We start from the raw sequence: 24,529 nt of genomic DNA, 5'->3' as shown, positions 1-24,529 counted from the left end.
CACGGAGGACTCGGAGGTTGCAGGAGGACGAACAGCCCTTCATCCTTTTGTATTTTCCTTTCTCCAAGGAGGTCGGTTGGCTCCTCAGCGTGGGCTTTGCAGCTGGATTCCTCTCCTCCTTGTTGAGCCAAGGCTGCAGAATCACAGTCCCCATGCGTGACCGAGGTGTGGACATTGGTGCTAGGTTTGCAATGCAGGCAACGACGCTTTGGGCCCCTCAGAGCCTGCACAGCCCCCAGTGCCTCCTCACAGTGCTCCAGAACTGGGGGCTGCAGACCATGAGCCCGCATGGAGCCTTCATTGCTGCTCCTCGTGGCGTCTTCATCCCATCAGTGCATAAATCTCATAGATTTCGTAGATCCCGTGGGTTCCATGCATCTCATGGGTTACACAGATCTCACAGATCCCATAGGTGCGTAGATCTCATCGATCCCAGAGATCCCACAGATCTCATAGATCTCATGGGTCCCACAAATCCCACAGATCTCATAGGTCCTATAGAACCCATAGATCCCATAGAACTCATAGGTCTCATAGATCTCATGGATCCCACAAATCCCACAGATCTCATAGGTCCCATAGATCCCATAGATCCCATAGAACTCATAGGTCCCATAGATCCCATAGATCCCACAGATCTCATAGATCTCATGGATCCCACAAATCCCACAGATCTCATAGATCCCATAGATCCCATAGAACTCATAGGGCCCATAGATCCCATAGATCCCACAGATCTCATAGATCCCATAGATCCCATAGAACTCATAGGGCCCATAGATCCCATAGATCCCATAGATCCCATAGATCTCATAGATCTCATGGGTCCCACAAATCCCACAGATCTCATAGGTCCCATAGATCCCATAGAACTCATAGGGCCCATAGATCCCATAGATCCCACAGATCTCATAGATCCCATAGATCCCATAGAACTCATAGGGCCCATAGATCCCATAGATCCCATAGATCCCATAGATCTCATAGATCTCATGGGTCCCACAAATCCCACAGATCTCATAGATCCCATAGATCCCATAGAACTCATAGGTCCCATAAGTCCCATAGATCCCATAGAACTCATAGGTCCCATAGATCCCATAGATCCCACAGATCTCATAGATCTCATGGATCCCACAAATCCCACAGATCTCATAGGTCCCATAGATCCCATAGAACTCATAGGTCCCATAGATCCCGTAGATCCCACAGATCTCATGGGTCCCACAGATCCCACAGGTGCATAGATCTCACAGATCCATAGATGCCAGAAGCGCACAGACCCCATAGGTCTCATGGGTCCCAAAACTGCACAGATCCCATCAGTCACATAGGTCACATCGATCCCACAGACCCCATGGATGCATAGATCCCATCGATCCCATACAGGTGAGCATCCCACAGCAACACAACGTCTGCCCCTTGGACCCAGCACAGCACAGCTACCTGAGCAGCCCCAAGCTCTGCTCTGCTTTCCCTGTGGGCGCTCCACCAAAACCCCTGCGATGCCCACAGCCACACACTGGATGCTCCCTGATGCCAATGGAGAACCCAAGAGCTGCAGGGAGCGGGGAGATAGGAACATCAGAGTGACATATGGGGTCAGGATAGGGAAACATTTGGCAAATGGGGGCATCAGAAGGGAGATTTCCTTCTGAGCTTTCTCAGCAGCGGAGAAGCAGAGAAGCCTGGGGTGTTTCCAGCCATGAGGAGCTCAGGGCCATTCCCTTCATGCATCACCACGCTGTTCCTCCCGCAGAAATACCCAAACCAGGGCGCATTTTGGCTGGGCTCCCCCCCAACCCCACCCCCAAGCCAAGACATTCTGATGTTTCCCCGGTGCCAAACTGCTTAGCACATCTGGCTCTCTATTTCAGAGCTGTCATTTTCCTGGCTGTTAGAGGAGAGAATATGTTAAAGAGCAGCCTGGGTTTGCAGCACAGCTCCGGCGAGAGACGTGACATGTTTATTTTCCCCGTGCCAACTTGCACATCAAACGTGTTTTCGTTCCCTGCTTTGCAGTAGGGAATATTCGCCCCTCCTTTTGCAGTGGGGTCTGGGCAGCCTTGGAGCCCCGCTGCCTGCAGGTTGGTGCTGCTGCTGCTCCGTGGCTCCAAGATGGGAAAAGGACTTCTGATTGAGGAAGGGGGGAGGAGGAACACGAGGTTTTGTGTGACCCAAATTTCAACCTTTCTTTTGGGCTTTAAAGCGCTGGGGGGGGCGAAAAAAAGGAGCACAAAGGGAAGAGGTGCTTTCAGAAACAAAGCTATTTCACATTAATAAAAAACACAAAAAACGTGTCAGCTCCTTTGAAATGTTTGCTTGTTTGCTCATCTCCCAGAGCCAAACAGCCAGGGAGTTCGTCTGCAGCGCTGCAAGACGTTGGGACTGACCCAAATCTGTGCCTTCCTATAGCTGAGCATCCCCCCAGCACAGCACCAGGGCTTGGGATGCTCTATGGGACGCGAACCCCCTCCTCCCCTAGGGGTGGTGCTTTGTTTTCCCTCTTGGTTCTTTCTTCTTCTTTTTATTATTATTATTATTATTATTAATTTCCATTATAGACATTGCTTAAAAAAAATAAACTTTACAATAATACATTTTGTAGCCGCCGCCCGTTTGAGCGCTTCCTTATTAGAAAAGAAAGAGGAAAGGAAATCTTAGGAAGCCACGCCATAGATGTACATGGTTATGTATCTACATACGTATCTGTAGGTATAGGTGAGTGCTATATACATATGCTATATATGTATATATAAAAGAGAACTGAGTAACATAGGTGGGATTCCAACCGCTGCTGGGGTTGGATCCCATTCCAACCAAATCCGATGGAATGAAGATGGGAAACAAGGATTAAAGGGGAAGACAAAGCGAAGGAAAATAATACAAAGGAAAATCCCTCCGAGTGGCAGATAGAAAACATCAGGACAACCTCACACCGTTTGAATATTGGTTTCTTTTCCGCTTTTAAAACTCTCACCAACCGAGGGGAAAGGAAAAGGAAATGATCCCGGGGACGACGTGGAGCGGCGGAGCTCAGCCTGTGCCCAAAGGAGCCCCAGTGGCAGCGCCGTGCCGCAGCGATGCGCAAACGTCCCACGTCCCCAGCGGGTCCCTGCAGCACGCTGGGTTGGTGGCCCTGCAGGCAGCCCCTGTCCCACAGCTCCAAACGGTGCCTTTTTCCCATCCCCGGTGCCGTTGATCGCGTCGGTTCCCTTTTGTGGGTGCCCAGGTGCCGGGCGAGCGCTCGAGCGTAGAAACCCCAACGCACCATGAAACGAACAGAAAGGCCAAAAAAAATAAAAGAAAATAAAATAAAAAGGAAAAATAAAATGAAAACCATCGAAGTTTCCCAGCACTGTGAGGGTCCTTCTGGCCTTGGGCATCGCTGGTGTTCCGCTTGCAGTCTGGAGCCCGAGGTGAGCCCAGCGCTCCTGCTGAGATGCGGCAATCTTCCCTATAGCAGCAGCTTCAGCAGCATGATGGGCACAGCTGGAAGGATCCGGGCCGCCTGGTGCCGGCTGCCGGCTGCCTTCTGGTCCACAAAGGTCTTCTGGTCTGGCATCGTGTCTGTGGTGAGCTGGGTCTGGGATGGGGGACAGCGGGGATCAGCAGCGCGCTCAGAATTTGGGGGGGAAGCTTTCAGTTTTGGGACACATCACTTTTTTTTCTTTCTTAACAACAGTCCATGGCTCCCCATCCATCCGCTGGTGACAGGTCCCCACACAACTGAAGCTCCCAGCACCAGACCCCCTTCCCAACCCCCCCCCCTGCCCCAAATTACCTCTGAGTAGCACAGGCTCTGCTCTTTGGACTTGTTTAGCTTCTGTCCGTGCTCCTGGAGGAGAGAAAGGAGACTCAGGGCACGCTTGTGCACACAGGGCTGCACCCCAGGTGGCTCGGGATCTTTGCTACACACTTCATTACTTTCTTATTTTGCAACCAAAAGCTGCAAGCATGCATTCAGCCCCAGGCCCATGCCCTGCTGCAAATCCTCCCATGTAGGAGGCAATGTCCCCATTCTGCTCCCACCCCAGAGCAAAGCAGCAAGGCAGCAAAATGCAAGAAAACGCACCTATTCCAGATTGCCCAAAATAACATGGAGCATAATTGGTTTTCATCCTGACCAAGCCAAGGGCATAAGTGGGGCTCAGAGCAGGTCCTGAGCACGGAGTAGAGCACAGATCCTCCTGTTCTTGCACCTCAGCCCCCAGTGCTCCCAGTTTCCTTCCCCCAGCACCCAGGGGGCAGGGAAATGGAGCCGCCGATCGTCTCACAGAGCCATGAACCAGAAAACTGCAGAGCTGATTACTCAAGCACGAAGGATCTAACCGGAGGCTGCCCACGGGTGACGCTGTGTGGGTGAAGGCGATGCTGATCGTGTGCACAGCATTCACCAGGCACAGCAGTGGCTCTGCTGCAGAGCCCCTCGGAGAAGGACTGTGGTGGCCACGCACGTGGGGTACCAACAGCCCATCCAGACCGCATCCAGTGCTGAGCTGAGCTGGTGGGCTCAGTGATGATGGGTTGACAGTTGACTTGATGACTAGAGGTCTTTTCTAACCTGAACGATTCTGTGATCCTCTGGGCATGGCGGTGATGGGTTGATGGTTGGACTTGCTGATCCCAGCAGTTTTTTCTGGCCTTAATGATTCTACAATTCCCTGCATCAGCGCAACCAGTCAGCTGCAGAGTTCCTACCTGGATGGAGGTGCAGGTGGTGATGATGCTCGTGTCATACATGGTGTTGCTGTCGTTGATGTCATCAGGCAAGGCAGGGCTTTTCTCCATCTTGGGAGGCACTGTGATGGGAGGTGAGGGGTTCTTGGGAGAAAGGTTGACATCAGTGCCGTTGCCAAAGGCTTGGATGGCGTTTCCTGAGGGCAGGAGAAGGTGTTGACATGTGGACTTAGGAATGGGATGGGATGGGATGGGATGGGATGGGATGGGATGGGATGGGATGGGATGGGATGGGATGGGGATGGGATGGGATGGGATGGGATGGGATGGGATGGGATGGGGTGGGATGGGGTGGGATGGGGATGGGATGGGGATGGGATGGGGATGGGATGGGATGGGGATGGGGTGGGGATGGGATGGGATGGGGATGGGATGGGATGGGATGGGATGGGATGGGATGGGATGGGGTGGGATGGGGTGGGATGGGGATGGGATGGGGTAGGGTGGGGTGGGATGGGATGGGGATGGGATGGGATGGGATGGGATGGGATGGGATGGGATGGGATGGGATGGGATGGGATGGGGTGGGATGGGATGGGGATGGGATGGGATGGGATGGGGATGGGATGGGATGGGATGGGATGGGATGGGATGGGATGGGATGGGATGGGATGGGATGGGGTGGGATGGCATAAGACGGGATGGGGTAGGGTGGGATGGGATGGATGGGGGAGAGCCTTACGGAGACAGGGGTTCTCAGTGAAGTCCCTCAGGAACTTCTCACATTCTTCCTCCAGGTTACCACTGCCCTTGCAGGAGCACCAGGGCGAGATGGTGATGCTGGTGGTGCTGGCGTCCACGTAGTTGGGCGTCATATCAAAACCTGCACCGGATGAGGAAGAGGAAATGAAGGCTCAGGGAGGGGTTGTGGCTGGAGGGAGCTCTCTCCCACCCGTCACAGCACTCACCAATGAGCCCTGTGTAGGAGCCCAGGCACGCCTGGTAGTTGTCCCCAGGGCAGCTGGTCAGTGACTGGAAGGAGGCCTGGCAGTTGGCGTGGAAATCAGCCAGTCGGGACCTGGGGGCAGAGTGCAGAGAGAGGAAACAGGATTTCACGCTTCTGCAATGAGGGAGCAAAATCTTAAGAGTAAAAAATAAAAATAAATGGGATAGAGGAGAGAAAGAGGAGAGCTGGAGGCTCAGCAGTTGCACGAAGCCTTGAGCACGGGACACTCATCTCCATCCATTGCTGCTTCCCATTCCCCTCCCCTCACCACGCTGCCAACATCCCATCAACGTCGCCGTCTTATCATGCTGCTCCCAGCATCATTACATGACTGTAAAATCTGACTACTTGTTTCCATCTCCCATTAAAATGTGAAAGCTTAGAGTGCAATTAAAGGTTGAGAGACATATTTTTTTTTCCCCTTTTGGGACTGAGATGGGAAAAAATCAAAGCAGAAAACACAGGAGAGGGATGGGCCCCCGTGCCTACTGCCCTATGTGCCTACTGCCCTATGTGCCTACTGCCCTCCTCCACTTGTGGAAGTGCAGACACCAGGGAGGATGGAAACGTGGTTGTATTTGGGTGTATCGGTCCCCCAGCGTTGCTGACAGAACCAAATCCACACCAGAAGAAATGAAATAAAATCCCACGGTGCGCGTTCAGCCTCAGCACAACGCTTGGGATGGATGAACGGCGCGAGGGCCGAAGAGGAGGGGAAGGATGGAGGAGAGGAAGGACGGTGTGGGCAGACAGATGGACGCAGAGCTTTCCCCATAGATTCGGACCCCAAATGAATGGACGTGAGGCTGAGCTGTGGCCCACGTTGGATCTCAATCACAAGGAGGAACTGCTGATTTGCTGACACCGGAGATGAGACCTCGCGTTTCACAAGAGAAAATCTCCTCCGTTCCTTTCCTCGCACGTCATATAGAAAGAAGGAGGCATACATTATTTCCTTCCTTCCTTTCCCTTCCTTCTTAATTAAATGTCATCTTTGTCCAAGCAGTGATTGAATCATCCCGCGCTACCTGCCTGGAGCCATAAGAACTGATGGAAGCGAAGGCTGGAAATTGTGTTGTTTTTTAAATAGGAATGATTTGTTTTCGGGAGGTTTTTGATCAAATTAAATGGAGGAACAAATGAAGCGGTGATTGAACGAGGCAGAAGGGCTCTGCAGAAATACCTTGCGTTTATCCAGCGCTTCTCAGCACCGTGGGTCTCAAGTGCACTAAGGGGAAGGAGGGGGCAGATTCAGCCCCATTGCCTCATGGCACACGGGGAGTGCTGACAAATAGCAGCAACGCACCTGTAGTGGAAATGCTGGGTCATGGCTTGAAGCAGTGATGGAGCACCTGGTGGGAAGGCAGGGCCAACCCAGGGGAGCTCAGCTGCATGCAATGCAATGCACTGATTGGCCTGAAGGGCTGGAGCCAGGATTCACCCTTTCCCTGCCCTCATTTGAGCAAATCCTCGCTTGCTGTAGCCTGGGACCTCACTGTTCTGCTATCATTGCTGTGCTTTCTATCGTGTTACTGCATCTCTAAGCCTTGCAGGTGGGGGTGTCTGCTCATCTGCATAGGAAAAGCTGCGGTCTTGCTCCCATTTTCAACATGGAGAAGAAGGGAAAGCCCACACGGGCTTTGCGCTGCAGCAAATCTCTATCCCTACTCCCTCCCATAGGATTTTGGCCTCCCCCTCTGCTCTGCAGGAGATAAGATTTTCCAACATCATTCCTCTCCCCAAATCAGAGGCGAAGGCACGTCAGTTCTCTTAAAGAACTGTGGCAAGTTCATCACGGAGTGCCACAAAAATTTGTCATGCTGATCCCTGGGGCCATGCTCCTGGCTTGTAGCATCCTCTAAGGCAAATGTTATTCTTTTCATAATACATGACAAGCCAGCTGGTAATCTTTCCAGAATATCCAAGCCAGATGTCACTCTTTCCGTTGTATACAATGAGTTTGGAGTCGGTGGATGAGGCTCTAACTGCCAGGAATAAACCTTGCTGGAAGCAGCCCATGGCTTCTCAGATTTCTGCTTTTAAGTGCCCAGGCGAAAGGGGGATGGAGCCGAAGCCAAGTGCATCTGAGCAGAAACAGAGGGATTTGTGCCAAGTGCTGCCTTGTTACGCGGGGTGGCAGGTGGGCTCGGCCAGCCCCTGCCTCAAAGTGAAGGGGGTCAGCACAGGAGGCAGCGAGCGCAGCCACGAGGACACGAAGGAGAGGAGAAGGGAGAAGCAAAACCAGTAATTTTCTACAGTTGTGCATCCTCAAGCCAGCCTGAGCGCTGATTTCATAGCTTGGGCTTCCCAAGCTGTTCCCCTTTGATGCAGCTACAAAACGTTTGATGGCTGGGGTGGGAGGACGTGGGTGATGCCAAGGGTTTGCTGCTGCTTTTCCCTGCCCAACTCCAGCTGACCCTCATACATCCCCCCCAAAAATACAAACCCCTCCAAGCCAACCCTTCGTTTTTTCATCTTTAGATTCTTTCCAGCCCTTCTGCACCCATCCTGGAGCATCAGGACTCAGCACCCAGGACTCGTGGTGCCTCATCCCCCCCTCGTTGTGCCCCGCTGCAGGGATCCCATCCGTCCCACTGCTCTCTGCCTGCGTTGCTGTGTGCAGGAATCCAGCACGACACCTCCCTCTGATATTCAAAGATACCTGCACAGCAGAGGGCTTTGATGGTTGGTTTTCTTTCTGCTTGTTGGCACATCGCAATTTCTAAGCAGAAAATTCCCCGCAACAGATGCAAGGTGCCTAATTGGGTGCTAATTGCTCCCATCACCGCGTGCCTGTACGAAACCCGAGCCCTGCGCTGGTGATAACTCACTATCCATCAAAGCAAACGGTATCAGGCTCTTGAATATTTCATGCAGAAAACGTCCGAGATTACTCAAGACGTGTTTTTCACAGGCAATTTACAGGGACCAAGGAAAAATGGCTTTAATAGACACCCGCACGGAGATGTGCATCAGGAACATGTCTCACCCCTGGCAGCAGATGCTCACAAGGCAAAAAGCCCAGCAGAACACGAAGAAACCCCAGGTCCCCTCCACCCACCCTGCTCACTTCTCCAACAGGAGAACCCCAAACTACAGAGCAGGAAAAGCTGAGCTGACAAGAGAAAAAGAGAACTGAGGATGGATGGAGAGACACAGGGCTGAGCTGGGAGCCGCTAAGCAAGAAGTTTGTTCATCCAGATGTATTTTTGGGACGCTGCCTTTTGATTCATCACAGATAAGAGCGGTTCAATGATTATTTTTTTTTATCCCCTTGCCTATGCTCAAAGCCTATCATTACCCGGCAAGAGAAGGGAAGAATTAAACACACGCATCATTTGATTTTAATTGAAGGACTGTTCTATTTCATTGAACTGCTAACTAAGCCGAACAGGAGATTGTGTTTACATAAGCAAACCCTGAGTCAGTATAGACTTGCTGTCACATTAAGTCAATACTTATGAAGGCTCTCTATTTAATTATTCAGTGTGAATTGACTTATTTTGTTAAGAGTGTGCTTAGCCTTGAGCGAGGCGGCCACCAAGCCTTGATTGCTGCTGGCTGCCTCCACACACGGGTGCCCACAGGGTGCACCTCATCCTCATCCCTCCTCTCCATCCTCCCTGTTCCTTCCTTTGGTGAGAAGCCAAAGCCACCAATCCTCGCACATTTGATATTTAAGATGAATTTGGAGATCTTCCCCATATTGCAGCTCGCCACTGGGACCCCACTGACCATGCCATGCCCTACACAAGATCCCATTTGGACCCCATTGACCATTCCGTGTCCTGCTCAAGACCCTTTTGGGACCCCACTGGTGTTGGCCATGCCATGCCCCACTCGAGACCCCACTGAGACCCCACTGACAACATCATATTCTACACAAGACCCTATTGGGGTCCTGTTGTCCATGCCCTTGGGGCCCCATTGGCCACACCATCTCCCACTTGGGATCCCACTGACCACACAGTGTCCCACACAAGACCCTACTGACGGCCCCATGTCCCACACAAGACCCCATTGGGACCCCCTTGACCATTCCACATCCTGCTCAAGACCCTGTTGGGACCCCAGTGATGCTATGTCCCACTCAAGACCCCATTGACTGTGTCATATCCTACACAACACCCCATTGAGGTCCCACTCTCCATGCCCTTGGGATCCCATTGACCACACCGTGTCCCACACAAGACCCTACTGACGGCCCCATGTCCCACACAAGACCCCATTGGGACCCCCTTGACCATTCCACATCCTGCTCAAGACCCTGTTGGGACCCCAGTGATGCTATGTCCCACTCAAGACCCCATTGACTGTGTCATATCCTACATAAGACCCCATTGAGATCCCACTCTCCATGCCCTTGGGACCCCATTGACCACACCGTGTCCCACACAAGATCCTACTGACGACCCCATGTCCCACACAAGACCCCATTGGGACCCCCTTGACCATTCCACATCTTGCTCAAGACCCTGTTGGGACCCCAGTGATGCTATGTCCCACTCAAGACCCTACTGACTGCCCCATGTCCCACACAAGACCCCATTGACTGTGTCATATCCTACATAAGACCCCATTGAGATCCCACTCTCCATGCCCTTGGGATCCCATTGACCACACCGTGTCCCACTCAAGACCCTACTGACGGCCCCATGTCCCACACAAGACCCCATTGGGACCCCCTTGACTAAACCCTCAGCACTGCTCCCCTGTGTCACTCCCAGAATGGCTGATAAATTCTTCCCCTCCTCCCCAGATGGATGCAGACAGCTGAGCCACGCTCCTGAGCTGCTCATTACACGCTAATGAGAAAGTTGAGCTGCTGCTCTGCTGTTTATCAAGGAAGCATCCATTATGGATGGCACTTTGTGCTAAACAAAGGGCGCGAAGGTTTGAAGGAACGCGTGCTGTTCCTGTTGGATCAATATGGAGCCAAACCTCCCCGAGAAAGAAATGCTTCCCCTCCCCAGGGCTTTGCACAGCTTCCAAAACACAGCCAAAACGGGATCGTTTCCAGCCCAGCTCTGCAAAAACAAACCCCACTGCCTCTCCTAGGGGCACTGCTGCCTCCATCCCTCATCCCCAGCCACAAGAACTGCTGGAAGGCACTGAAAAATGGAGAAAACTGAGGCAACTGAGCACCACCACTCTGCCTTTGGATGCTGAGGAGCTACAGTGGAGGCAGGGAAATTCTTCAGCACCAGCATCAGTGAAGCATATAAGACCAGATTATTTGTGTTCCCGACTTGCTGATGCAAGATGAAAAATACAGCAAACTGCAGCTGCTGAAATCAGCTCTTTTCTCCCCTCTCCTTCCCTTTCCCCTTAGCTGAGGTTAGTGTTTTGCAAAAGGTTTTTATATTCTGGGAGCTAAAACCTGTCCGTTGCAATCAGACACAAAGCTCGGGGAGTTTGTCAGGCTCCTCCGCCGTGCTGGGAAAAGCTTCTTGGCACAAAGAGCTGTGCAAATTGCAGCGAGCTGGGCTTGATTGCACCCTAGGAGCTGAGCTTGGGGACCGGGCATCCCGTGGGGAGGGGTTGGTGGCCCCAGGGCTGCCCCTGTAACGGAGCATCCCCTGCACAGAGTGCTGTACAGAGAGGGCTCCAGGCTGAAATAGCAGCAGGGCACGCTGTGTCCCCATCCCAAACACCACCAGTGGCGAAACCCTCTGTCATCTGTCAATCGGGAAACAAATCCTTTCCTTTTTACTCCTGCAGAGAGTTCAGCTCAGGTGGTTTGGCCCGGATAGGTCACAGCTTTAAAGTGTTCTCACAGCTGCAAACACATTGAGGTCATGCGAGCTGCTGGAGCGCGTCAGCATCCCTCAGGGGGAGAGCATCAGCATCCCTGGCTGCCCCGAAGGCTCTTAACCCCTCCTGCACCCCAGTGCTCCATGCAAGCTACTTACAGCCAGGAGCAAAGCAACCCACACTCCTCAGCCCCCCCCCAGGGTTAGCAGGGATGGGGTGGGACCTCAATGCAAACCCAGGTCAGACTGCACACACACAGGGGTCCCATCACAGGGAGGAAAACGGCTCAGAGGAAAGCAAAGCTCTGCACACCAAACCCCAGAAATAAACGCTGGGTTTATCCACCAGCCGGGCACTGACAAAAAAATGCATTCCCCTATGGAGCAAAACAGCCCCAGAGCTGCTGACGTGGGTTATTCACCTCCGCGGCACCGAACTCCTGAGCAAGCGTCTCCCACTGATGGAGAGGCGCTGCCATTAATTTGGCTGCGGCTCAGCGCAGCCCTGCTATCTTTTATTCACACCCATTGGCGTATTGTATTACTTTTTGATAAAAAGCCACATTCCCACGCTTTGAACGCAGCCAGAGGAAGACCCGGAGCGCTCTTATTTATTTTGCCACCGGGCTGCGCGAACCTCCATCACCCTGATGGCACCGAGACCGTCCTCCTCGCAGGAAACTTCTTGGCTGATCCGGGGCTTGGAGGGCGGCAGGAGGATTTTTGCTGTATGAATAATGAGTTTTATAATAGAGAAGAAGCCTCACGTCCCCCCCGGCTTCGCTCTGCCGCATGGAAAACGGCGCGTATGGCAGCAGTGAGGTTCTGCTGGGGGTGCTGACAGCACAGCGATGGGATTCGGTTGGTGTGGGCACTGAAGCTCTGTGCCTTTGTCACTTATTTCAAGGCAGTGTCAATTAGCCGGCCTTATAGCTTGGGGAGATGGAGCAAAGCACCCTCCAACCCTATGAGGACAGGCTGAGGGAGTTGGGCTTGTTCAGCCTGGAGAAGAGAAGGCTGCGGGGTGACCTCATTGCAGCCTGAAGGGAACCTACAGCCAGGAGGGGAGTCAACTCTTCAACAGGGCTGACAACAGCAGGACGAGGGGAAATGGATCCAAGTTGAAGGAGGGAAGATTTAGGTTGGATGTTAGGGGGAAGTTCTTTACAAGGAGAGTGGTTAGGCCCTGGAATGGGCTGCCCAGGGAGGTTGTGGATGCCCCGTCCTTGGACGTGTTTAAGGCCAGGTTGGACGGGGTCCTGGGCAACCTGATCTGAATGTGGATGTTTGGTGGCCCTGCCAGGCAGGGGGGTTGGAACTCCATGATCCTTGGGGTCCCTTCCAACCCGGGTGATTCTGTGATTCTGTGATTCTGTGATTCTGTGAACCCCTGGGCTCACCTACAAGGACTGTTCCCCTCTGCTTTCTTCCTATCTTAAAGCCCGAAGGCATCTCTGGCTCACAGGCTTTGCTGCCTCCTCCTACTCCATGCATTTTGGAGGTGTTACTGTACTACTAATCACAAAAAAAATAAGTGTGGCATCGATGAGGCAGCACCCATCTTCAAAAAGAGTTAAATTCACAACATCCTGCTGTCTTTTACATCGTGGAAGAGTCAAGCATATGGAAGTTGTAGACAAAACACGCTGAGTAAAGCTCAGATTGCAAAAGCCCCATGGACTTCCTTAGAGCAAAGGCTCCCTTACCAGAGAAACTCTGGCCTTTCAAGCGCACGCAGAGTGAAAACAAGAGCAAGCAGCACGTGGAGCAAAAACAAGAATAGGAGGCATTTCACCTGGAGTGTAATAAGGGGGAGGAGCAACCAAATATTGGGCTGATGAAATAAGGGTGAATTACAACAAAGCCTTCTTCTCCAAGCCGCCTCCCAGCCCAACACCTCTCCACCAGCGACCACAGCCACGACCCTCCCTCATCGTGCATCGTGCAGGAGGAGACCTGGGAGGATGCAAAGAGCCACGCAACGAAAGCGCCTCCAACCCAACCGCAGCCCCGTTACCGGCACAGGTGGTCGGCGCGGCACACGTTGCGCAGATCCAAGCAGTTGGGTTTCTCCTTGTCCTCGTAGGAGCAGGAGGGGACGATGGTTTGCCGCCGACGCTCGGCGCACGCCTGGTCCTTGCAGGAGCAGAAGAGGAGGCGGTAGGTGAACTCGCTGGGCACGCGGTCGAAGAACTGGCGCAGGGCTTTGTGGCATTTCCGCCGGGTGCAGTGCTCGGTGGGCGAGATCTCCCTGCTGCAGGTGGAGATGTATCCCGAGCGCAGGCGCTTGCAGTTGTCGTTCAGGTTGCACGCTTTGGCCGCGTCGAGGCAGTGGTTGCTTTTGGAATTGGTGGCGGGGTCCATTCCTGCCAAGAGGGGAGAAGAGGTGAGAAGGGGGCGACGGCAATGTGGGGTTCGGAGGTGGGGAGGGTTTGGGTGCTGCAGATCCGCTCAGTTTTCACCCAGTGTGTGCGACGTGGAGCTCTTCCTCCAACGTGGGAAGGGTCATCCTGTAGCACAAAAAGGGTCCATCCACACCCAGTGCATAAAGGGATGCAGTCAGGCAGCCCTCAGTTCGTAACACAGTGACTTTGCAGCAGTTGTTTTGGTTTTTTTTTTTCCTCTAGTTAATTATTCCAAGAATAATTATTAATTATCCAGGCTGCTCTAAAGCAGAACCATTTGCTGAGCTGCACGGGGGCCCAAGCAATCCCCACCAGGACCCCCGCATCCAGGTCACCCCATGAGCCCCGGGGGGGGGGAAGGATGAGGTCAGAGCTGCCACCAGCGCTCAGCTGCATCCCACACCATTGGGAATCCCAACCGTCAGCAAACACGGAGGAGAGGAGGGCACGGGAGGAGCTGAACCACCGAGCAGGAACAAGCGCTGATTTTTTCTTTATTTTTGTCAAAATGATGAATTGCCCTTGGCAGGCCAGGTGCTATTTTAAAGTCACCTGACTGCACCAGCAATTTCTCCCCTAATTTCCTCTCCTTGCGCAGCCCAGCCAATTCCGTGGACTCTTCCATTGTCTCCTGCTTCCCGCTGGCAAAGACAAATGGCAGCACGGAGGAGAGTTCCCTACCAGGCGTATTTGTAAGGCCCTGCTAATTAGCAAACAGCAATCGGGTGCAATGGAGGGTGCTGCTCCTCTCCTTGCTTTGCTTCCCATGGAGCGATGCCCACAGCCCAGGGAGCATTTTGGGACAGCACAGGACCAGATCAGTCTCCGTTCCAGAGGTCTTAATAAACTCGGTGTGAGCATCCCAACCGGTGTGGGCATCCCAACTTGATGTGGGCATCTCAGCACGGGTGATCGCAAGCACCGCCTGCATTAACAGATCCCAATTAAAAGTCAAAGCACGACGGCCTTCCCTTCGTTTTGCCCCATGCAAACTCCCAGTTCCTGCACCCCATAGGTAAACCCGTATGCACACCCACCAGCATCCCTGAGCTGCTCTCAGGATGCCACCAAGTGTCACCTGTGTGATGAATGCCCCACATGGAAGCAGGGCGAGGAGCTCAACATGACATGCGTAAAGTGAGTCCTTATGATATATGATTTATAAGCAGATCTGCCTTGAAAAATAGTGCAAGAAGCAGGAAGGTTGTCTGAGCTAAGAGAGACGTTTTGGTTGGAGATGAGAGGAATAAAGCTGTGAGAGGGGGAGGAAGGAGCAAAGATGAGGCATAGAGGGCTTTGCAGACCCAGAAAGGGGTTGGGGCCGGAATTTGACTGCAGGAGCCCGCCAACCCTGCCGTGCAATGGGTTCCCTCCAACTGAGGATGGAGGCAGCTCATGACGCTGATGCCAGCAGAACAGAAAGGGGAAAAGGATTTGAAGAGGATGGGGGAAGCGTGGCCCTCCTTCCTGCTTCAGGTCAGCTCCTGCTCAGCTCTGGGATTCACGGAGCACCCGTGGGCTCTGTGCAAAGCGCCGATTTACTGCCTAATCCTCCCGAGCAGCTGCTGCCCTGCCCCGGATCTGCAGGGACCTGGCTGCATGCTAATGGAGCGGCTGCTCTGGAGCGCAGCGTTTCTGGGGAGCTCATTAATAAAGCACAAGCATGAAAATTTCATGAGGCAGGAAGGGAAGAAGGGCCGCGGAGCGCTGGGGGACGCGGTGCCACCGGCCGACCCCTGGGCATAGGATGGGGATGGGGGAAGGAGGAAGAGGGGTGAGGAAGGCAGCAGTGCTCCTTGACGCCCATTGCTTTTGTGGGACGACCCCAAAGCTTCCAAGCAAAGTTCTGATCCCGACTGGGAGCTGCGTGAAGCAGAGCCCTGCAAACCCTGGCACCGATCCGCTCTCCCCGCGCAGCCCTGGGCAATGCACTTGATCCTGCTGCTCCAATTCCCCCCCTCATGCCAGCAACCAGGGCTGAGGTTTTTCCCTCCTTCCCCGCTCCTGCTTTGCATGCAGGCTGCCGCTTCTGCAGGGCGCTCTGCGAGCATCCTCACCTGCTGCTCTGCCTCGCGGGACCCCCAGCCTCCCGCTCCCCCCCTTATGCCCGCACAGAGCATCGCTCCCTGCTTCCCCAGCCCCTTCCTTCCAGCAGGGTAATGTAATCCCCTGCTATCCCCATAGGCAATTAGCAGCGTGCCGGCTCAGCCTTGTTATCCAGAAACAACAAGAGCAGCTCATTTGCTTCGAGCACACGGGCTGCGGGTCGGGGCTCCCGGCTGCCCTCACCCCCAGCCTTGCTTAAATCCTGCATAGGAGGGGGATGGAGAAGGGCTGGGATGGGAGCAGCAAGCCCACCCCCACGGCCATGGCAGAACATCCCATTCCCCTTCCCCAAAAGGCAGAGAGGTTTTCCTTCTGCTCTCGCTTTGCTTTTATGAATAAATCAGCCCGTGAGCATTTAATCCCCCGCTCCAGACGCTCCGCTTCTCATACTTTCCAGCAGCTAAAATATTTCCTTGATGGTAATGTAATCCAAAAAGGCGTGCGGGAGATGGGAGGAAGTGGCATCGCCTCCCGATCCAGTGCTGAGCACCCAAACCCTTCAGGCGATGGCAAAAAGGGTCCTCCAAGGCGTGGAGGGGTCCCAGGGATCATGCAGGGTCCTCAAAGCCCCCACCTGGCTCTGAAGAAAAGGGTTCAGAGGAGAAGGAGAAGCCACGGAGCTGCTGACCTAAATTTGAAAGAAGGTTGTCATGGAAATAGATGGCAAAAAGGAAATTCCTAATGGACCCGTGTGGGGTTTGGGCTCCCAAGAGCTCCGAGAGGCTCTGAGCAGCATCTCTGAGGCTGAGACAGCAAGCATCGCCCCTCAGCACCAGCTCTGCCAGCAGAGAGATGCCCAAAGCGTGAGGGAGATGCGAATAGGGGAGTGGGGAGGGCTGGAGATGCTGTGGACCCAACCACAGCTTCAGGTCTCATTGCCACGGAGCTCAGCTGCAGGATGTATTCATGGGTGAGAGAGGATAAAGCAGGGGCTGGATGGATTACCTGAGAAAATTGAAGCGAGTCTGAATATATCAGAGAGACGAGAGGTGATCGGCTCGTAGGGGGAAGCTTCGTAGAACTCTTCTCCTGGAGTGGGGCGGGGAGGAAGAGAAAAGGGAGAGAAAGCAAATGAAAGACCCCAAAAGGTAAATGAAAGACCCAAAAGGTAAATGAAAGACCCCAAAAGGTAAATGAAAGACCCCAAAAAGCAAATGAAAGACCCAAAAGGTAAATGAAAGACCCCAAAAGGCAAACGAAAGACCCCAAAAAGCAAATGAAAGACCCCAAAAAGCAAACGAAAGACCCCAAAAAGCAAATGAAAGACCCCAAAAGGCAAATGAAAGACCCAAAAGGTAAATGAAAGACCCCAAAAGGCAAATGAAAGACCCCAAAAAGCAAATGAAAGACCCCTTAAAGCCAACGAAAGAGAAGGAGCGCAGCCACTCCGAGCATCTCCCTCCTGCGAGGAAGGGCAGAGCAAATAAAGGGGCTTGGGTGCTCTGCAGGGGTGGGGGGCCCTGGTGGGGCTGCTCAGGTCAGCTTGGTGCCGGCAGCTGCCTGGTGTCCAGGTTTGGGTTTGGCAGAGGCTCAGTGCATCCCTTCTGTTCAGAGCGAAAGGTCGGCGCTCCTGCTGCAGGATGGAGGTTTGGGGCCTGCACTCGGTGCTGGATGAGTAATTATTTTCCATTTTTTTTGTATGGGGAAAAAATATTTAAAAAAAAGCATAAGAAAAGCATTTCCTTACTCCAAGCAAAGCACTGCCGTGAAATGCTTTCCACCCTGCTCTTGGTGCAGCCCCATGTCAGGATGTCAGGAGAGCCGCCCGCAGCTCCCGCCAGAGGAAACGCTCTCCTCCGACCCCATCGGCCACAAGGTTTAAAGAATAATAACATATACAAATATGCCTACCAAAAAGAAATCGATGGCCAGGCTGGGAAAGCCCGGCCTGAGGTTGACCTGCAGCCCAGAGCATTGATTTCCATGGGGCCTTTGGGCAGAGTCCTGCCCCCTGTGGTGATGCTGGGCGCTGCTATGGGGCAGGGGACGATTCTGCTGTCACTGCTGGTGGGGAAGCAGTGCGCTCTGAGCTCCGTTCTGCTGGGTTTCCCAATGCCCCGATGACAAATTGCACCTTTATTAAAGTGCATTTAGGAAACGCTGTAACCTCTCGCTATATTGCTCTGCCGATGCAATAAATAATTAAATACCAGCTGAACCCTGCTGCTCGCTAGGAAAATTAGCCAGCATTAGAAGGGCAGTGGACTTTTCTTGAGCTCACCGAGATGCAATTAACCTCCAGGAGTGGAAGCAGCACTCCTTAATGGCAGCGGCTGCCCAAGGGCTGGGATGCAGCACGCTTCTGAGAGGCACGAGGTTGGGCTCCATGCAGTTTTACCCCCCCTGCTCTGCGCACGCAGCCCCCACCTCTCCTCCAGAAACGGGACATCTCCCATTTTCCCATCCCCATCGAGACCCCTCCGTTCCCTCTGACTCTCCTGAAGGAAGGCTGCTAACGAGGGGCAGGGAGAAATTAGCAGCAATTCTTGCTCTGGGCCGGTTTTGGGATTGCCCAGCTCGGAGGGATGCTCTGCCCTCAACCAGGACGGGCTGCTCCTGTGCCAAAGTGCGTTCTGCCCCCCAAAATCTGAAGGAAGCGGCTCAGAACCACCCAGCACCTGACAGCAGGGCAAAGCACGGCGACCACAGAGGGGTGAGGGCTGAGCCCCACTGCCTCCAGGCAGCAGATAATGCTGCCTTCTGTGAACAAACCAGCGCTGCTCTGGCAAAATCCAATTTCAATTACCTGCGCTGCTCCGGTCTCTGATTTATGCCTCCAATGGGCTGCAATCAGGACTGCCTCCAAGGGCTGCAACATCCCTCTGCTTCCACCCCTTCTGAGTGAGGTTAGAGGGGGATGGGGGCAACCATGGGGATCAAATCCTTCCCCCAGGGGGGCCCATGGACCCCGCAGTGCTGCGAAGACCTCAGTCTCAGCACTGAGAAGGGCGAGCAGCAGAGGAAGGGGAAATGATCTCAGGAAACCCTCACCTGCCCTTTACCTCTGCAGAACTCAGGGTGCTTTAAAATGGAAACGGCAGACACAGGGATTGCCCAAATGCACGGGAAAAAGCCCCATTTCCTCCAGCATTTACGGCAAGAGAGATCTGGAGCAGCTGCCCTCATTCGAGGCAGCAGAGAAGGGCCCCCAACCTCTTGCAGGCTGGAATGAGGGAAGAGCATCCTCACATCCTCCCCCACCAGCATCCTCCAAGCGCTCTCCCCACGCAACCCCATGCAAATTCAAACCCAACGTCCCATACCTTCGGCCAGCCCGAGGTGTATACTCCAGTAGATCTGAAGGCACTGAAGCTCCTTTTTCATGCCCCTCTTGCAATGGCAGTCGTACAGCGGGCTCTCCTGCAGCACCTCCAGGGCCGCCTGGCACTCCTTGTTGGCCAGCATGGTGTTGCGGTCTCGTCCCGCCAGGCACTGCCGCAGGGTTCGGTACCTGGAGCTGCAGCTGCCCTCGGATGCACACAGCTCACTGGCACGCACGCAGTCCACCGGCACCCGCCAACCCTGTGGGTCCTGCCCAGGGGGGGACGGGGGGGCGGCCAGAGAGCGGAGGGTCTCATCTGAGCGTGGGGAGATGAGGGGAGAGATGAGGGCAAAGAGAGGTGAGGGGGAGCTGGAAGGGGAGGGCTTCGTACCCGGTGCCCCCTCTCCAACCCCATCCATCGGCCTCCGTCCCGGGGCAGGAGGACGGGCTGATCCTTGTCCCCACACCTGAGGGATTTGGGAGCCTCTTTTGTGGGTGCTTCCCATCACACTCAGCCTTTTGGAAACCATGCGCTGCTCCAGAAATGGAGCGCATCCCATCGCTTTCTGAGCATCCTTCCGCTTCTTCCCAACGCCGCTGTGTCCTCTGCAGACAGCAGCCTCGGGGGGGGTGGGGGGGTGGGAAGGGGGTCTGCAAAAGGGGTCTGCAAAGCACGGCCATATGTGACGGATGGGCTGGAGGGAGCAGCGGGGCTCTGTGCAACCACTGTGCCCCTACAGCAAGGCCATGCCATAGCCATGGGAGCGGGGTGAGCGCGTTGCAAGAGGACGTGGGGCCTCTCTGCTCGTATCGAAAGCAAACAGCAGCAAAACGCAGCGTGCTCCCAGCCCTGGTGATGGGGAGGCAACGCGCCGTGCTTGACCTCTGCAGAGTCAAGGGAAGCAGCGCGTGGATCTGACCCCCCCTTCCTCCCCTCCCCGCTGCGTGCTGCTGTTTTTAGTTCGCAGCTCGGCGTTTGCAGCCCTGCCATGGGATTTTTAGGGCATCTGACTCATGGTTCTGAGCGCTCGGGTTTGGCAGGGCTGTGGCTTGGCGTGGTGCAAGCTGTGCCCCCAGCAAGGCCCCCCGCCTGCCTATGGGATGTGGCCGTGCTCCAGCCCCATCCTTGCATGGCCACTGCCTCCATTGGCCACCCATCCCCGTGCCCTCCCCTCACTCAAAGCCATTCCCTGTGCTCTCAGCTGGCTTTTGTTCTTTTGGTTTTGTTTTTTGCTTTCCAAATGATTCTCACTGTCTCGGCCCCAGGAAGGGCCGCGATCTGCTCACAGAGGCACAAGGATGGGCTGCAATGGCATCGTGCGTCTCCAAAGCCACAACGGAGACAGGGAGGAGAATGCAGAGCTTCCACCATTCCTGAGCCCACCGGCAACCTCGGGATGGACGCAGTGGGACCTGGAGGGTCCCCATGGAGGGACACCCCGCCTGGTGCCCCGCTGTGCCCTGCTTTGGGAGCAGCCAACATCAGCCTCCAGCTCCAAGCCCCCGAGCTCGGCCGGGTACTGCGTGGGGACAGTGACACCTACAGGCATGTGACAAGGGCCACCTGTGTCCACTTGGCCACGCGGGTTGCTCCACGTCCCCAGCAGCGTGCCACAGAGCCAATGCAAGGCCATGGGGGGGGATGAGGGGCACTGAGGTGTACGTGGCTCTTGGAGCAAGGTGGGGGGTGGGCACAGGCAGCGTGCTGCCCGCCATCCGGCTGTGGAATGATGCCATCCTGCTGGGCTCCATCCGACGTCCCCGAGAGAAATCCCACGTTACATCCAATGCAGGGCGGCACGCGGCCGGTCCCGATTATATTCCACAGGGGAGGTGGGCAGGATCTGCACACCAAAGGGGGTGAAGGTGGCATCCCAAATGCTCCCACGCAGCGAGGTGGGCAGACACACGAGCTCTTGGCCATGAGACGGGTGAGGTTGTGGCGCTCTGATCAACACGGGGCCGGCACCGCGTCCTCGCAGATGGGGAAACTGCAGCTTGACACTGAGCTGGGACACGCTGCTGCTGCTTCAGGACGTGCAGAGCCATCCCACAGCTCAGCTTCTCCGGTTGCACGTCCTTCCAGCTCCTGTGCAAACCCACAGCTCAGCTGCACGTTTTTCTGCTGATGCCACGAAGCCTCTTTGCACGCCCTTGGTGTGAAGCCTCTCCTCCGGCTGCGCTCCCACCTCTTTGCTCCGCATGCTGGGATGATGCAGGGAAGACGACAGCATTGCTCCGATGCAAAAGGCGCTGGGGCATCACGGAGCATCCTCACAAGGGTCGGTGGCACCCTGGGCAGCGAGGTGCTGAGGTGGGCATCCAGAGGATCCAGGCGAGGAGCTCAGCAGTAAATCCACCCACCGACCGCACGCTGCGCTCCCAAGGCCCCAGGGCACAACCCCAGCAGCTTCCAATCGCCGTCCCCTTTTGGCAGCGCAGATCTTTGCCCTAAACCCACTGGATCAGAAGGCACGGAGGCTTTTATTTTTTTCCCCTTGCACTTCACCTCCTGGCGCCTCACGGCACCGCCAAGCAGGGCAAAACCCCCAAACCTCCCCCGAGCTGCGAGGTGGGGATGGAGGAGCACACAGTCGCTAAACTCACGTCAATAAAACATCTGCAGAGAATTTCAGCCTAATCCCATCCATCCCTGGGGTGCTGCTGGAGCAACGACGCGGGGTTTGCAGGCGGATGCACGAGGCTCCAGCATTCAGCAAGCAGCGCGACCGCCCCGCTGTGCTCTGCAGCCTCTTTTCTCCCCTCTTTGCGATGCACGTTTCCTTTTGGCGGCTGTGCCAGAGACCTCCGGGCGCAGGCAGCCTTAGGAGGTGAATGTTTATCCTCACAACTTGGCGATAAATAAAAGGCGCTGCTGAGGAGCACGCAGCCTCGCTCCTGTTATCGCCAACCAAAAGGGATTTTTTTTTGCCTCTCCGGGAAGAAAAGAAGCTGACGCTGAGAGCTGGGCTCCCTCCTGCCCAGCCCAAGGCATGGGGATGGAGGCAGAGGGTCCGGCTTTCAGATACCCCGACGCCTCAAGGATGCACCCAGTGCCCCCCATCCCAAAGGTGCCCATCCTTTGGAAGCTCCTCATCCAACATCTCTGACTGAACCCAAGGAGCATCCAAACCACCACCCCCCAGCAGCCCCCCATCTCACCCCACCTCTCACTGCCTGGCTGGGAAGCCTCACGCTCCCCCCACCCAACAGCCTTACAAGGGAAGGACGCCCCAAATCAGGGCTCTGGTTTCTCCCACCCCACACAGCAGCACGGGACCCGCAGCCCCCCAGCAGCATGGCTCTCCTTCCCCATCTCACAACGGGGACGGCGCATCCCCGCAGCCGCGCATCCCCGGCGGCGCCGAGCACCGCACACCCAAAGGCTCCCCGCACACACGGGGGGCTCCGCCGGGAGCTCTGTGCGCCGAAATCCACCTCTCCCATCCCTTCACCCCGTCGGCGCTCCCGGGCTCCGTTACAGCAGGGCGATGGGATGGCGGTTGAGTGCTGGAGCGCAGCTGGAGCGCAGCACGCAACCAAACCGCGTTCCTACGGATTTCAGGACAAAAACGCACTCTCCCGATTCCCTCTTCCTGATTTTCTCCCTTCTCACCCCTCGGCCTCTGACTTTTCTCCCTTCCCTCCGCTTTCTTTTGGCTGTGCCGTCCTCGGCTCCGCGTTGGGCTGCCCTACAGCCCCTCCTGGCACAGCCGGAGCTCCGAACAACGCGCACACGGACGAAAGCAGAGCGCACGGATTGCAGCAGCGGGGACGGCAATTCCCTGCGCTCTCACACATGCAATCGGCTCAACTTTCCCGAGCGACTCTGAACGCTGCGCTTGGAAGGCATTGCAAGGAACGGGGGGGAACCAAGGCAAAGGGGGGAAAGCAGAACCCAAAATGCAAAGACAGCGCTGCGGGGAGAGGGGACGGGAGGCTGCCGCGCTCCGATGGCTGATCCCGCTGCTCTCTGGGGCACGGCCCTGCGAAGCCGGGCTTTATCCCCGCCTTAAGTTGGATGGAGATGGGGAAAATCGAGCTGCCCTCGGCTGAATTCCTGCTCCCGGTGCAGGCGCAGAGCGCGGAGGGGAGGAATCGCACCGCTGCCCTCCGTCCCCGGTGCCACTCACCTACAAAGAGGACGATGCAGAAGGCGTTGGCCAAAATCATGGTAGTACATCCACGAGTTCCTCCACGTGCGTTAAAAAAAAAAAAAAAAAGGAAAAAAAAAGAAAAAAAAAATGGGGAGAGGGGGAGGGAGGGGGGGGGGAAAGGGGGAGGAAAAAAAAAGGAAGAAAACGAAGACAATTCCCAACGCGATCCTCCAGGTAGATCCCAAATCCGGCTGAGGAGCGCTGCGGAGGAGCGCGGTGTGCGCTGAGCCCGTTGCGGGGCCGCTCAGCCCCGTCCCGCCGCCTCCCGCATCCCCATCGCCTCCCGCAGCCCCCGGCCCCGCTGCTCTCGCCGAGCGCCGGCGGCGGAGGAGAAGGGGCAGAGCCGGCGGTGCCGCCCGTCCCTCCCTCCCTCCCGCCCCGGCCCGGCCCTCCCCGCCGCTCTCCGCCCCTCCGCGGGGTTCGGGCGCAGCGCAGCGCGGGGGGAGCGCGGCCGCGGACGCCCTTCCGTCGCCCTTCTGTAGGGCTGGGGACGGGGCTGCGCCCAGAGCGCGGCTGGGGGGACGCCCGGCTCTCCTTCCCCCATCCCTGCACCGCCGTGTGCCTCCAACCTTTCCTCCCTCCATCCCTCCATCCCCACTCCTTGTGATCCTCCATCCCCGTCCCTCCACCCTCCATCCCTGTATCGCTCCATCCCTCAATCCCTGCGTCCCAGTGTTACTCTGGCCCCATATCTCCCCATCCATGTGCCCCCAACCTCTCCCCCCCCCCCCTCCCAGCCCCCCATCCCTCCACCCCCCCTGCAGCTGCAAAGCCTGTGCACAACGGGGGACCCGAGGTGACTCCTCTGTGGTGCAGCCCCCCATCTCCCCCCTGTTCCCCTTCTCCCTCCCCAGCCCCGGTCCCCGCACCATGGGGGTGGGCATGGGGGGACCTGGTGGGTCATGGGGTCTGATGGGAATGGGGATGGGGATGGGATGGGGATGGGATGGGGTGGGGATTGGGGATGGGGATGGGGATGGGGATGGAATGGGATGGGATGGGGTGGGGTGGGATGGGAGTGAGAATAGGATGGGGATAGGAATCAGGATGGGGACGGGGATGGGAATGAGGGTGGAATGGGGATGGGATGGGATGGGATGGGGTGGGATGGGATGGGATGGATGGGATGGGATGGGATGGGAGGGGATGGGATGGGATGG

The 24,529-nt window shown here is 55.7% G+C and overlaps 1 protein-coding gene across 1 annotated transcript; it reads right to left on the bottom strand.

Annotated features, from left to right (window-relative positions):
* Nucleotides 1-2,720: 2,720 nt before the first annotated feature.
* Nucleotides 2,721-23,440, bottom strand: GFRA2 (GDNF family receptor alpha 2). Its single transcript, XM_048928211.1, has 9 exons — nt 23,346-23,440; nt 19,214-19,528; nt 16,896-16,979; nt 13,457-13,805; nt 5,649-5,758; nt 5,423-5,563; nt 4,702-4,877; nt 3,785-3,838; nt 2,721-3,586 (listed from the first exon to the last, which is right to left on the bottom strand). Exons 1-9 carry the CDS (start codon nt 23,383-23,385, stop codon nt 3,458-3,460), a joined length of 1,398 nt encoding a protein of 465 aa, XP_048784168.1. The 5' UTR covers nt 23,386-23,440; the 3' UTR covers nt 2,721-3,457.
* Between the last annotated feature and the right edge of the window lie 1,089 nt (nt 23,441-24,529).

The sequence above is a fragment of the Lagopus muta genome, chromosome 27 (genome assembly GCF_023343835.1).
Source record: "Lagopus muta isolate bLagMut1 chromosome 27, bLagMut1 primary, whole genome shotgun sequence".
Classification (NCBI taxonomy): domain Eukaryota; kingdom Metazoa; phylum Chordata; class Aves; order Galliformes; family Phasianidae; genus Lagopus; species Lagopus muta.
Note: the sequence above shows the minus strand (reverse complement) of the source record. Positions and strands in the feature narration are given on the sequence as shown.